At 40.3% G+C, this 15,383-nt stretch overlaps 1 protein-coding gene across 1 annotated transcript in view; it reads left to right on the top strand.

The window, feature by feature from the left end:
* myo6a (myosin VIa) overlaps positions 1-15,383 on the top strand; it is a 177,766-nt gene that overhangs the window by 156,686 nt on the left and 5,697 nt on the right. The window contains exons 32-34 of the mRNA XM_017697703.2: positions 2,660-2,763; positions 5,453-5,584; positions 10,392-10,418. Coding sequence (XP_017553192.2) covers positions 2,660-2,763; positions 5,453-5,584; positions 10,392-10,418 — 263 coding nt within the window. The remainder of the gene's footprint in view (positions 1-2,659; positions 2,764-5,452; positions 5,585-10,391; positions 10,419-15,383) is intronic.

The following is a 15,383-nucleotide window of genomic DNA, read 5'->3' as shown; positions in this document are numbered from 1 at the left end:
CTCTTCTCTTCTCTTCTCTTCTCTTCTCTGCTCTGCTCTGCTCTGCTCTGCTCTGCTCTGCTCTTTTCTGCTGTTCTCTTCACATTTCTACTCTGCTCTTCACTCTTCTCTGCTCTTCTCTCCACATTTCTTCTCTGCTCTTCTCTTCTCTCCACATTTCTTCTCTTTTCTGCTCTTCACATCTCTGCTCTTCTCTTCACATTTCTTCTCTTCTCTGCTCTTCACTTCTCTCCACATTTCTTCTTTTCTGCTCTTCTCCATTCTTCTCTTCACATTTCTTCTTCTCTTCTCTGCTCTTCTCTTCTCTGCTCTTCTCCTCTCTGCTCTTCTTCTCTCTGCTCTTCTTCTCTGCTCTTCTCTGCTCTTCTCCATTTTCTCTTCACATTTCTTCTCTGCTCTTCTCCATTTTTCTCTTCAAATTTCTTCTCTGCTCTTCTCTTCTCTCCACATTTCTTCTCTTTTCTGCTCTTCTCTCTGCTCTTCTCCATTCTTCTCTTCACATTTCTTCTCTGCTCTTCTTCTCTGCTCTTCTTCTCGTCTCTTCTTCTCATATCTGCTTTCTTGTCTCTGCTCTTCTTTTCTCCTCTCTTCTCTTCTCCTCTCTGCCCTTCTTCTCTGCTCTTTTTCTTGTCTCTGCTTGTCTCTTTTCTTCACGTTTCTCCTTTTCTGACATGTTCTTTATTTTCTGTACACTTTTCTGTTCTCTTCTTTCATCTTCTTTCTGTTTCATTGTATCTGCTCTTTACTCTTCGCTGCTGTCTTCTTTCTTTTTTCCACTGCTCTTTTTCTCATCCCCTTATCTATGTGTCATCTTGTCTTTTTCTTCATTCTTCTGTAAACTTTCTTTTTTTTCTTCCCTTTTCTTTTTCTCTCCCCTTCTCTTTTCATGAACCCCTTCTCATTCCAGCTCTTCTATGTGCTTTTATCTATTCTGCAGGTCTCGTTTCTTCTCTTTTCTTCTGTTCCTTTTTTGTCTCTTGTCTACTGCTTTCTTTTTCACTCATCTATTCTTCTTTCTTCTCTTCTGTCATTTCTTATCTCTTTTCGTCTTCTCTTTTCTTTCTCCTCTACTCTTTGCCTTTCTTCTTATCTCTTCTCCTTTCTTTTCTGTAGTCTTGTGCTCTTTCTTCTCATTTCTTCTTTTAATCTCTCTTCTTTTGTGCTCTTCTCTATTTTCTTCTCTTTTCTTCTTTTCCCTTTTCTTTTTTTCTCAACTCTTCTTTCTTCTCTTCTTTTCTCCTTTGTTTTCTCTACTCTTCTTTCTTTTATCTTCTTTTCTCCCTTCTCTGCTCTTAATCTCTTATTGTTTCTTCATTCTTCTCTACACTTTTTCTCTCCTTTTTTTCTCTTTTCTTTATATCTCCTCTTCTAATAAGCACTCCTCACTTATGTGCTCCTATCTCTTCTCCTCATGTCTTATATCTTCTCATCTCTTCTGTTCTTTTTCTGTCCTCTTCAATCCTTTCTTCTCTTCTCCATTCTTCTCTTCTCTACTAATCTCTCATTTCTTTTCTCCTTTTCTGCTCCTTTCTTTTCTTCTTCTGTGCTCTTATCTCATTCTCTCTTCTCTTGCCTTATCTTCTCACCTTCTCTTTTCATTTGTTCTCTTCTTTTTTCTGCTCCTTCCTTCTTCTCTGTGCTCTTATCTCCTCCCCTTATGTCTCATTGCTGCTTATCTGTTTTATTCCCTTCTTTGCTCTTCTTTGCTCTTCTCTTCTCTTTGTCTTCCCTTCTAGTTTCCTCCCTTGTTTTTTCTCATCTGCTCTTCTCAGCTCTCATTTCTTCTCTTCTTTTCTCTCGTCTTTTCTCCTTTATTTCTGCTCTTCTCTTTTTTTCTTCTGTGCTTCTCTGTGCTTCTTCCTTCTCTTCTGTTCTGTGTTCTCTTCACATCTCCAGCTCTGTGCATCTCTAAATAGCCCATACAGTGTAAACAGCCAGTACAGTGTAAGGCCAGGCTCACTGAGTGACAGAGACCATGTCTACCAATCAGATTGGATGTCAGTGAGCTGCTTAATCCCAAAGGTATATCTCTGTAAAGGGCAACTTCCAGAGTTGAAACAGTAAAAAGGAAAGAGACAGACGGAGAGATCAAGCGTATTCACAGTGTGTATTTGCTTGTGTGTGTGTGTGTGTGTGTGTGTGTGTGTGTGTGTGTGTGTGTGTGTGTGTGTGTGTGTTTCTTCGCACATACTGCATATCAGAGTTCCGTAATCACAAGTCTAAACAAGGTGGCTGCACTTCCATCTCGTGTTAATAATCATGATAATCATCCAATCAGCACTACACACCACCTCTTTCTGACCAGTCCTGACCGCTGTTCACTCCAGCCATTCATGGTAGAGTCATTTGTGTGTGTGTTCTGAATCGCACCCAGACACCCAGAGTCACTTTTCCCTTTGTGCTTTTCTCTCTGGTCTAATTGAACCTCACTCATCTCCCATTCTTTCCTTTTTATTACCTGCCTGTGATGTCTCCTCCTAAATTACGCAATCAGTGTTTTATCTGTATAACCCACATTCGCTCTTAGCAGGCTTCCACTTCAAAAGGCAGGTAGCTGTGCTGTGTCTAAAATCCTCTGGTTTCTCTTTTTTTCTTGTCTTCTTTATTTTATTATTTTATTTTTTTTCTTTGGGGGGGCGGGGGGTTGGTTATATTGCAGGGGTCCGCAGGTGCAAGCCACGAAGGCCGCAGCCAATGCCAAGAAGTACGAACTCAGCAAGTGGAAGTATGCAGAGCTCCGAGATGCCATCAACACATCCTGTGGTAAGTCGTGTCTATTAACGTGATGAAATGAGAAAATTTACACCATTGTCCCCGAACTGCAGTTGCAGTTGAAATGCCTGCAGAATAGTTCAAAACCTTGCTTTAGTTTTGAAAAAATGCAAACAAAATTTAAGCATCAAAACTACTATTTTAGCTGTGCAGCATAATATTGAAGAACACTTTATTTAAAGGCTACTTAAGAAGAGACTTTATAACACATACAACTCTGAATAGCATGTTGTCCATCGTCGAAGCATCGCAAGTTTTTTCTTTTTTTTTACAGCAGAAATGGTCAAATGCCAGCACTGTTCTCCAACAGAACCTGAGAAATACATTCAGCCAATCAGTATTCAGGTCAGGTGACGCAACACTGCTGCAAGTCATTTTAGGCAGAATCTCAAATTGGCTCCCTTCACCCTAAAAAGTGCAGCACATAAAAATGGCTACTGCATCTAAACAGAGCACAGTGTGTCTAACAAAAAACCTCTCTGGATTCGGCCATGTGTGCACAATTCATACTGGAGATAAAGCCTAATATTGGGGTGTAAAAGCCAAAATTTCATAACTCACATAGTGCACTATATAGGGAGCAATGAGCTATTTGAGATTCATCTTTAGGATTTTTTGAAAGTATTAGTGCTTCATGGAATGGGTTTCCATAGCCGAGCAGCTGCATCCAAGCCTTACATCACCAAGCTTAATGCAAAGCGTTGAATGCAGTGGTGTAAAGTGCCGCCACTGGACTCTAGAGCAGTGGAGACGTGTTCTCTGGAGTGATGAATCACGCTTCTCCTTCTGGCAAAATGATGGTCTGGGTTTGGCCGTTGCCAGGAGAACGGTACTTGTCTGACTGCATTGTGCCAGATGTAAAGTTTGGTGGAGGGGGGATTGTGGTGTGGGGTTATTCTTCAGGAGTTGGGCTCAGCCACTTAGTTCCAGTGAAAGGAACTCTTAATGCTTCAGCAGACCAAGAGATTTTGGACAATTTCATGCTCCCAACTTTGTGGGAACAGTTTGAGGACGGCCCCTTCCTGTTCCAACATGACTGCGTACCAGTGCACAAAGCAAGGTCCATAAAGACATGGATGAGCGAGTTTGGTGTAGAAGAACTTGACTGAGTCCTGACCTCAACCCGACAATACCTTTGGGATGAATTAGAGCGGAGACTGTGAGCCAGGCCTTCTCATCCAACATCAGGGTCTGACTTCACAACTGCGCTTTTGGAAGAACGGTCAACAATTCCCATAAACACTTTCATAAAGCTCGTGGAAAGCCTTCCCAGAAAAGTTGAAGCTCTTATAGCTGCAAAGGGTGGCCCAACATCATATTAAACCCTATGGATTAAGAATGGAACTTTGGATACCAACTTCTTTTGCCTAATTGGCCACATTTGAGCTAAGGGGGACATTCTGTAGAGTTTAATTGCCAGACTTTTCTTCGTTCACTGTAGAAGTGGCGTCATCCAAGTAAACCAGGCCTGCACCTGCTGCTTAGCTGTTTAGCTCTGAGATTCATCCAGGAAATGCCAGCAGCAAAAGTCTTCTCATTGATCTCAAACTGCTCGGCCCACTGGGTACGTGAGGCGTCAGCATAATGGTCTGTTGGTTGGAGATCAATGAGAAGAAGCTCTGAACGTAGCTGATCCTTTGAACTAGCTGCGCTGTTCTGAATTAGCGCTGGAGCTAATAAAGTGTTCTTAGGGTCGAGGCTTGATGGTGAGATATTGCTGCTGCGCATTACTTTGCCCTCAGTGAGAGAGGGCTGGTGGAGCTGAAGGTGGAGGGAAACAGTGCTGGTAGCCCATGGCAACAAGGGATAGACCCCCCCCCCACCTCTCTGTCTGTCTCTCTCTGTGTCTCTGTGCTTTTTTATTGAAGGCTGTTATCTCTAGTCAACTAGACTTGATGATTGTTATCATCAAGCACTGTATTACTGGAGTCTTTCTGGAAGAATCACTGCTGTATCGCTGCTCCTTCAGCTCTGAGGAGGAAAAAAAAAACCTCCTTTCACTCCTTTTTCATCCACTTAGCAGTGAAATTGGAGCTGTTGTGTTTGGCGCTGGGCCCATGCTGAGGCAGGAGCAGGTAAAACAGTCACTCAGAAGCAGCCACACTGTTTGTTTGAGGTAGATACAGGTGGTCATCTGAGGAGTGGACGAAAGGGGTGTGTTTTGATCACGTGATCAGTTAGAGGACCGAGCTGTTGATGAAGTAATCTCGTTAAAGAGGAAGAACACTGTGTGTTGGTGTATCTGTCTCTAGTCTCTATCTCTTCTCCTGTCTGCCTGTCTATTTCTCTCGATCTCACTCCGCCTCTCTCTCTGACTTCCTCTCTCTTTCTGACTGCCTCTTTTTCTGCCTGCCTCTCCCTGTCTGCCTGCCTCTCTCTTCCTGTGTACGTCTCTTTCATTCTGTCTCTGCCTCTCTCTCTCTCTCTCTCTCTCTCTCTCTCTCTCTCTCTCTCTCTCTCTCTCTCTCTCTCTCTCTCTCTGTCTGCCTCTGTCTGTCTGCCTGTCCATCTCTCTCGTTCTCTCTCTCCTTCTCCCTCTCTCTCTCCTTCCCCCCCTCCCTGTTCTGTGTCTTGTGTGTCTGTGTTCATCTGTTTTTGACTTTTGCTGGACAGAGAAAGCTCAATGATCCCCTCCTCTTTTCTCTCCTCCATTCCTCCCTATTGCCCCCCCCCTTTACAGACATCGAGTTGTTGGCTGCATGTAGGGAGGAGTTCCACCGCAGGCTGAAGGTCTACCATGCATGGAAGTCAAAGAACAAAAAACGCAACACGGAGGCAGAACAGAGAGCGCCCAAATCCATCACCGAGTACGGTACGGTACACACACATGCACAGCACATGTGGAGCTGCAGCAAGAAGTTGCGAAAGCCCGTTATTAGTCTATGACACTGATTATGATAAAACGATCTTTAAGGCCCTCTATAAGGCTGAATAAGTTTAACATTGTGACTGCTGTAATAAAAGCTCATAGCTCTGAAACAGACTTCTCAAGGAAAATGCGCTGATCAATAATGTAACTTTCAAAAAGCTTTCAAAACATTTGTGTTGGTCCATGTATCCTGAAGAGAAAAAAATGTGTCATTCTGACGGAGTGCAGTACCCTACAGGAAGTGTAGGGGGCGATTATAACTTCTCTTATTTCATTGCGTTGTTGAAAATATATCTAATTTTAAATGTGATTTAAAAACAAATTCTCTACTCCTTCATTATTGTTGTACTACATAAGGGGAAAAAACTGTTTACCGGAAAAAAAGTTTATGAAAAGTGCGTGGATAAGTAAATGCACATTTACATGGGTTGGTAAGAACTACAGAACTTAACTGTACATTTAATTCTGGCTCCATGATTGCAAGCAGCTGCACTTATCATTCCATGTTTCTGCTATATAAGAAGCAATAGAGTCGGGATTATTTATTGATGATTGTGAATTAAATCAGTCCATAGAACTTATCGTTTTTTTTTTGTTTGTTTTTTTGTGCATTTTGTATGCATGAGTGTTTTGTGCTCTGATCCATTATCCAAAGCGCCACACTTGGTTTTACTTAATTTACACACCCAGCAGTTAGGGACAACAGCGTATGAAGCAGTATTTTTTGTGTGGAATAGGATTTGATGTTTAACAATTGTGATTTTAACAATTGCTCTTTTCAGGCCAAGTTTATTATTATGGATTTAATGCAGTGAAACCTTCAAATCAGGTTCAGTGTACTTTTTTAAACTCTTTAGGATGTGTAAAGAAGACTTGTGGGTTTATTAAACAGCAATGATCTTTTTTTTCAGTCAGAATGAAGATGTGTTTGTCTTCATACTGGCTAAAAGAATAATAATAACTTTCAGTGTTACTGTTTGATTAATCCACATGTCTTCTTTACGCAAAAACCCAAATCTGCTAGCCAGTAAAAAACAGTTGACTTCGTTCTTGCCAAAAGATAAATGATACTTTTCTTTAGACATTGTGTAACAGCCCACTTTGCTAAAAACAAAATACAGCATGAATAGTTCCACCAACTTGCAGGGGCTGAAGTTCCTCTGTAAAATCTTTTGTTTCTAAAACGTTTGTTTGTGAAAAGACCTTTGTCGCCCTCTCTGGCACAAATGAAAACTGTCCAAGCATTACTGAATATATAACTGCAAAATCTCAGTGATATTTAAAAACAAGTTTTTAACATAAAAGCTATTTTATCTTGAGACAATTTTATCTTAAATTGACTATTAAGAATTCTAATCGTCAGTATCTTTGTTTTTATTTCAACAGAGTCAGAAGCTTTATCTGCTGTTAATGTTAATAACACGACTTGTGAAGCATTTTCATACATATTGAACTTATGTAGTGATCTGCAGTCTATATTAGAAATGAGGAATGTATTGTTGGAAATTGTAGTGCTGCTTTTTTTATGACTCAGACACCATAAGATGCGACTTACAATGCTTTAGATCAGTTTATTGACACACACTATTCATTAGTCCAAAAATGAGAACATAAATATTGACTTAGCAAGACTGAATTTCACTGAAAACACCCTTGTGACGTCTGTATGCAGCTAAGTGAAGGGCAGGGATGCATTAACACCCAAATGCAGCATAACTGCCTATTCTATACCGTCATTTGACAGCATCACACTAAGTGATGGTGAACAATGAATTCAAGCATATAAACACTCCTCCAGTAATTACTCTGAAAATAGATAGTAATCAAAATGAGGAAGGGAAGTGAGGGACGTGTGGCCCTTAAGGTTCAAGGGCTTTGGCTACAAATAGTCTTGAAGAGCAAATATTCAGTAAGCAGTCTGATCAAATGTAAGTGCTGCTATCAGCAGAGAATATCAGCATATCTCCCTACAGCCCGTAAGCCCCTAACTGCTTTTCTGTCCCCGCTGCTGGAAGTCACCATGGTGACAAAGAGCTCGCGCGGCTCGGAGGATTCAAAGGCGTCGGGCGCTGGCTAGCTATTTTCTGAGCTGGTGTGTTTATGCATGTTCAGCAGGACGCATTGATGCGCGATCTGTGGCTGTTATTAACGGAGCATGGCTAAAGCAGCCTGACTCCTTTCAAAGGAGACAAGCAAGGACAGGTAATGGGGCCTTATGTGCCATAATGTGTGTCAGAGAGAAGAGATGAGCTCTAAACCAGCGCCTGCACAGCAAATAACAGAACAGCTAGTGGGGGGGAGGGGGGTGCTGTGTCCATAAGTCTCTCTCCCTCTCTCTGTGTTGGTCTACAGATTTATTTTGGAAGATCATTTTTTTTGCATATAACATGCTAATGGTGAGTCTGTTGTATCCATGCCTTTAGCACTTTGTGCAGCCTCCCATTGCCAGCATTACAGCAATGAGTCCTCACTAGGACTCACAAGGGCTGTAACGAATCTGGAAAGAAAGCAACATACAAACAGTGAAAAACACACCTCACTTTTTGTGTAGTGAGTTGAGGTAAGTTAGTCCAGTTTATTGTCAAAGGAACAGACATCAGATTGAGTTAATGAGTTAACAGGGAAAAGAAAGTGGAAGTAAAAGCCAGTCTCTTGGGATTAGCCGTTAGCATTTAGGTGAGCATGAAAATTACCCGGCTATCCGTGTGCAGCGCTCCTCAGCCAGCTGCTTCAGCCATGTACTCAGCCTACAGGCTACTAATACTAATAGTGGTCTTGTAATGTTTCCTGAGTTCCGGGAAGCTGGAGTGTAAGAGACACGCACATGACTTTTGGACCTTAAACAAATAATAAATAAGAAGTAACTTCAGCTATATACGTTTTTTGCCTCACTCAGAGAAGCTGTGGACTTTACAGTATAAATAAAGGTATTTTAGATGTACGTTAAAAGTGAAGGGACATCTAGAATAATGTGCTGCTATTAATCTACAAAAATGATCCAAAATCGAAAAAAAATATATCCATGAATACGCTGCTATTTACTGAAACAGTCTGAATCTTTATTATATCGTGGTATATATTTTTGCCCACACCAAACAGGACCAACTGTAACACATGTAAATCACAAAATTGGTGTTTGTTATTTATTTATTCATTCATTTGTTTTATTAACATAGTTAATTTATATGAAGTTAAGATATTGTACCATGTTCTTCTCTTTAGTGTTTCGAATTGCTGGTAATTTAATAAAACCTAGAAACTTTTTCTCTGTTTTTTTCTTATTCATGCTCAATGTTCTCCCCCACCCCCCAAAAAATGCAAACATGAACTGAACTGTGGCTCAAAACTCAACCAAACTATGGATTTGGAGAATCGTTACACCCCTAGTTCTCCCCTATAATTCTTGAGTCAGAGGGACGGCCGTGTTGTCAGAGTGAAGTAAACCTGCAACCTCTTCTAGGCACGTTTACCACGGCTCTGTTGTTTTAAACTGCTGTTGTCTTAAAGCTCTTAATTTATAGTGGATTTGGGACATATTTTCAGACTTTGTTATTATTGGCTATTATAAAGTCAATACACCCTCATTTTACTTCTCATTTCAGTTGTGTATTCACTGATCTTCCTGATTAAATTCATTTGGCCTCTCTGTCACCTCAATATTGATACTCCAGTGAATCTCAGGGGATGCCAGTACCTGTGTTTTTGTTTGGAAAAATAAATATATATTGAATTTCTCACACTTTTAGTGTAGGATTGAGTTATTGAAAGGCTTTTTTTCATGCCTTTTTTTTCTCGCCCATTTTTTACCTCAAATGAATCAAATACTTATGAGGGTATCAGCAATATATACAAAATAGGAGGACACAAGGTTTTGTGATTTCATCCATAAAGGCATAATATAAACTTTATATTATTACTAACATTAAAATTTTATGGAAAACGTCCTGATAACAGATAATGTTGAATATGCATTTTTTTTCTTATATACTAATTGTTAATCTTGTACTCTAGTATTTTAGTTCAAATCGGATCAATTTGACTGAAATAGTGTACAAAGTAATGCTAAGTACACTATTTACAGATGGATAAATAGAAAATAAAGATATCATAAAATATACTAAAGCAATAAAACAATAATATAAATAAAAAGTAATATATTTAAATCAGCTGATATTGTGAGACTACCGATACATCAGCGGACTTCTAATATGAGTTCACAAATGCATTCCTACAAGGACCAGGGAAACCTATAGGTTGACTCTAATGATGTGCGCTAATAAGAAGAATTGTAATGAGTCTAAGGCAGTAAAGAAAAATCTAGTCTTAAAGTCTTGCCTTGGTTATTAAGCAGCTGTAGCATCTCCCAGAAGGAAGTAGCCAAAAAGGATATTGCGCTGTGTGAGAGGAATCTTAAATGATCGTTTTAGCCTACTTAAGGCTATGCTGAATATAAATAGAACCAGGTAATAAAAGCGGCACATCAGAAAGAAAAACACCTCATGATTCCTCTCTAATCCACGGCAATTTCATAAAATGGTACATACACTTAGTGAGACAGGGAGAACACACACAGCACCACGGCGCCAAGTTGTACTAAAAACAAAAGTGTTTTAATTAACGTAGGATCATATGTTTCTGTCTAGTATATCTGCCACTGCTGATGTTGTTGTAGTTGTTTGTTTATTTCTGATCTTTCTGTGACACAAACACCATAATGAAAATGTGTAACAGACACCTCGTTTGTTTGCAGATCATGTCCCGCATGTGAGAAAAGCGCGTAAGTGCCACTTGATGGTAACATAACAGCACTAACAGCCGGGCTGCTCCAGCCTCTTAATAACTGCGCCCTACCCCTTTTACTATCCTCTGCTTCTGGAAAGCAGGATGCCCTGGGTTTAGATCCCCTACCCTCCTCACCCTCACCCCTCCCACCACCCCTCTTGCTCTTAGAAGGTGGTTGAACTCTCTAGAAACCTGGCTGATTTTTGCTTCCATGAAAAAAGTGACCAGGCCACCATCTAGCACATCATGAATCAACAATTGTTCCTAAATGGGAGTGTATTATGGTCAAAGTAGGTCAAGTAGACCTGTTGCAGATGAAAATAATGAAGGAACTGTGGTCTTAGTGCTTACCGTTGGCTAATTTGGTGCCGCGTACGACACCATCTGAAACTTTGGACGGACATCTGGAAACATGATTATTGCTATGGTGCACATTTAAGCCACCAACAGGAGAACAAGTGGTGGGCAGTATGACAAAAATATATCACAATACTTATTAGGTGACATTTTGGTGATGGATTGCACATTTTTTACTGTTTCTAACACAGTGGACCTGATAAAATGGAACAAGTACAAGTACAATGGCAAGTAAATCCAAATAAACAGGCCTAATTCTGCTCTCTTTGTAATTAAACATGCAGTTGGTCAGTGTACATTAAATATTGACCATATCCATGATATGCTCAGAAGACCATGTTGTAATATAATGTGATGTAATTTATCATGGTAACAGAACGTACTGTCATACACTAGAACAACAACATGGGATGATGCACAACTCGTGCCAAGTGTTTGTAGCTGATTAGAGCTGATAGATGACCCAAGCGGAATGCGGCCATTTCCTCGCATCGCATCAGAGAATTTTTAGCGTATAATCTGGCATCCAGCCCATGTGAATATAAATGATGGCGCGCACCTCCGATTATACTGAAATTGGCGGTCATCTTGCACAGTTGCTCTGGTGTAGTGGCTAACATCATTCCCAGTTTGAGCAAGCTCACTTTCTATAAGATGTATTTATATGGATATATATTTATATACATTAGTCCTTGGGCAAGACTCCTAACGTTACATTCTTTTACCTCTGTCACATGATTAAACTGTAAATCGCTCTGGATAAGAGTGTCTGCCAGATGTGAATCTAAGGTCGTATAGGTTTATCACTGCAGGATTAATGTGTTTACATGTTGTCAGTGGACGGATGTGAGCAAACTGGATATTCCATTGTTGTCAGTGGAGCCGCGATGGAAAATTCCACCTCTGCCATCAGCAACTGAGTTAAATTTTTGTTTTTTGTTATTGTTAGTGGAATAAACAAGATTTTTTTTTTTTTCTTAGTTGAAGTCCAGGCACGCCCAGTTTTATACAACAATAAATGAAAGAATACAGAGCATCCTTCTACCTGTTTTCCACTTTTAATAAAAAAAAAACAAAAAAAAAAACAATACAGCTAAAGCTTTGTCATCAATTTTCACCAGTAAAGTTGTCCCCATGGCAGTTTTTGGGTGGATTCATGTCCCCGTTGGTACCACTATGAGGCATGGAACAGCACATTTTATTTCAACACAGCATAACAGATGGCCTATTAGCATGCTCATATGGAGTATATTAAATGCACATACAGTCACAACAAAGCATTTTCCTAAGCAATGCTCGGAGTAGTCAAAACAAACCTACCTGTCCACTGCACAAAGACTGGATCTATTGATCCTGACAGAAATATAATGAGTTTATGAACCTGCGAATAGGGGCGTCCAAATCGTCCCCATTTGATTAAATTGTGTTTTGGATGTTTGCCGTGCTCTTGTTACGGCCACCGGAGTGTGATGGGGGAGAGAAGTCCACCGACTGATTGAAAGCGAAACATCGTAATTGACTTCTTATTGAAGCACAAAGCCAAAGACTTGCTCAGGCATTCATAATCAAGCACTGATTATTGAGAGTGGCGTGAAATTAGCCAACTCAATTTCCTTATCGCCGCCACAGCCCAGAGGAAAGCGGTACGGCAAGCGCAAACCCATTTGGCAGTGGGAATGAAGTTGTCGGAGCTTCGAGATTTGGGACGTTCCATGGAGCTAGCAGTGAGCGAGGCTATAGCAGCGCTTATTTGTAGGATATTATTTGGATATGAAAAAGGCTCTTTCTGTCCAAAACACTTCTTGGCCAAATGTTCCAGTGGGTCCTTGCTGATGTCTGTAAAAGTGTGGCTGCATGATGGGATGCTGGGGAAAGGTAGGGACCGCTTGTTAACCAAACTTTTGCTCCTTGTCTCGTCCATATTCTAGTCCGTGTTTTTACAGCGGTCTTTTTGAATATGCAAATGTGACATTTTTTAAAAAACTTCTCCATGAAGGAGGGAGCTCATGTCAGCCTGTTGATGTCGTAGCGCTCTGCGACTGACCGCCTCTGTGGCAGTTCTCATGCTTTTGTGGAAAACGGTCTCCAGTTAATAACTAGATTCAAACCAGTAATGGAGCAGTAATCGGCATGACATTTTGGTTCCTTCTCGCAAGAAAAATGGACAAACTAGACAACCTGTAATTCTCTTATTCTGCTGAAGTAATTTGCTGACACTTTAACGATGGGTTTGAGCTGAAGTGATGAGGTACAGTACGTACCTTGTGTATAGCCTTTAGGACTGCATGCGCAAAGTATATTATTACTTTTATTGCATATGATCTGAAGTAATGACAAAACACATGGGCGATTAAACGGGGCTGCCCAAATGATTGTGCGTTAATTAGGCTGGAATTATGCTGCTCTCAAAAGTTTTTCTGGCCAACATGGGCATTTAGTACTTCTACAAGGTGTTTAAGGGAAGTTTTGCTAAGGTGCTATGATGGTACATGTTACTGGGGGATTTCATGGTTAAATTCATGGTCACAATTACGAGCTGAAAATGTGACTCTGTTGATTTCTTATAATAATAACACCAAATTTTAATTATGCTAATCACGAGAGATCACTCACAACTAAATGAACTAAATAAATGATCTAGACTTCCCTAGATAGTGGTGATCACAGCATTATGAGTCTGTGTGATCTTGGTCTTATATCCCTTCGTTATAACATTACAGGCCTTTTTTCATGGGTGTGCAAAGACTGTCTACATCTTAAACGCAGAACTCTGACACTGGTATTTTCATGATGGTGGAGTGTGAGCTGTATCAGTTTCACACTTTCTGCAGCGTGAAGCAAGTGTTTTCTATACCTTATAAAGCTCAACAGCCAAATGCGTCAAAAGCGTAATTCAGCTATGTAGATGTAAACATAGTTATTCAGCTTGGTGTGAAGTTCTCCGTTCTGGAGAAATGTAAGTCTCTGAAAGCTTCTGCATTCTTCACGAAGGACGTCTAAAGCCTCTAAATGCCACCTCATAGAAAGATATTACACAAGCTGTTCACAAATACATTATCACATGCCTGAGATGTTGTTTTATGATAGTTTAGCTACTTTTTGGCCTAAAGCAGTGGTGTCCAATCTTATCTGGTTCTACTTGTTTAATCACTTGCTCAGTCTTCAAACAATTGAACCTTTGGACAAAAACCTGGCCTACAGAGCATTTTTTAAATGCAAGCAGGTCAGAGTGGTACGGAAGACCACAGCATGGAAGACATGGATTGAATTTTTCACTATTTTACCATTATGCTCTGAAAACACATGTAGGTTTACTGGTCATTTTGGATAGCTGTATTTGGTTGTAGACATCATCCCTCTGGTTCTACCACCACCACTGTAAAGAGTCAGTAAAAGTAAAAAACAAACAAACAAACAAAAAAAAATACTAACTGACCGCAAACCACAAATTGCTCTGCGTGCTTTTGTAGCAACTCGTGAAAGGTTGGACAAGTTGGAATGCATTATGGAACTGAAATGAATTATTAGGTAGTTATTAGGTATCTGTCAGTCTGATGGACGAATCTGTGTTTGGAGGATGCTAAGAGAATGCTACCTACCAGAATGTGTAGTACCAACAGTAGAGGTAGAGGAAGTTTGGTAGAGGAAGGATAATGATCTGGGGCTGTTTTGACAGTTTTTGCAGTCCATGTAGTTGCTGGATAATAAGCCTTAATTTATAATAAGCCTGGGATTTTAAGGGATTAGTGCTACAGTGTACAAAGATACAAGGACATTTTATACAGTTACATGATTCCAACTTTGTGACAACAAGCTAATGACTGTGCTCCAGTGCACAGAGCGAAGTCTATGAAGACATGGTTTGATGAGCTTAATGTGGAGGAACTCCAGTGGTCAGACCTTCTTGTTCAACATCAGTGCCTAATCTCATAAAAGCCCTTTTGACTGAATGGGCACAAAATCCCCACAAATGTAGGCACATTCCAAAATCTTGTGGAAGGCCCTTTTAATGGAGTGGAGGCTCTTATAGCTGCAAAGGGGACCAACTCCATATGAAAGCCCATGGTTATGAAATAGGATGTCCAACAAGCTCATGAGTTCACATACTTTTGACCATATTGTGTATGTACTTAATTTAGAAAAGAAGGTGCTGTTGGCTATCCGTGCTGTTCTGTCACTGTTTAACAGGACTTTTATGGTATGAACACATGCATCCCAGTAAAGTACTGTTGTAGTGTTGCATGTGTGAATGACACGGTGTCCAAACATTCCTGAAAAACTATACCAGTGCAATGTAATAAAGAAAAGTTCAGTCTGCTTAAGTTTCAAGGCGCAGCTTTTTAGAGCTAACACTGCTTCAGGGCTCTGATGATCTATTCCCTCAAGCTAATTCAGAAAAAAAAAAGTTTTGAGTTCCCTTTAATTTTAAAGTTGACCAAACTTTTTGTGTATTGTCCTGGTGTTTAAAAAGGACTGTCTCCATAGCGCAGCAATTTAAACTGGAAACTCACTTATTTAGTGACCCTGAACTACAAATTTTCTTTGAATAGAGTTTTTGGCAGCGTTCTTTAAAGCTTGTCCAACCTCACAACAGTTGCGTTCG

Source organism: Pygocentrus nattereri, chromosome 4 (genome assembly GCF_015220715.1).
Source record: "Pygocentrus nattereri isolate fPygNat1 chromosome 4, fPygNat1.pri, whole genome shotgun sequence".
In the NCBI taxonomy this organism is placed as follows: Eukaryota; Metazoa; Chordata; class Actinopteri; order Characiformes; family Serrasalmidae; genus Pygocentrus; species Pygocentrus nattereri.
Note: the sequence above shows the minus strand (reverse complement) of the source record. Positions and strands in the feature narration are given on the sequence as shown.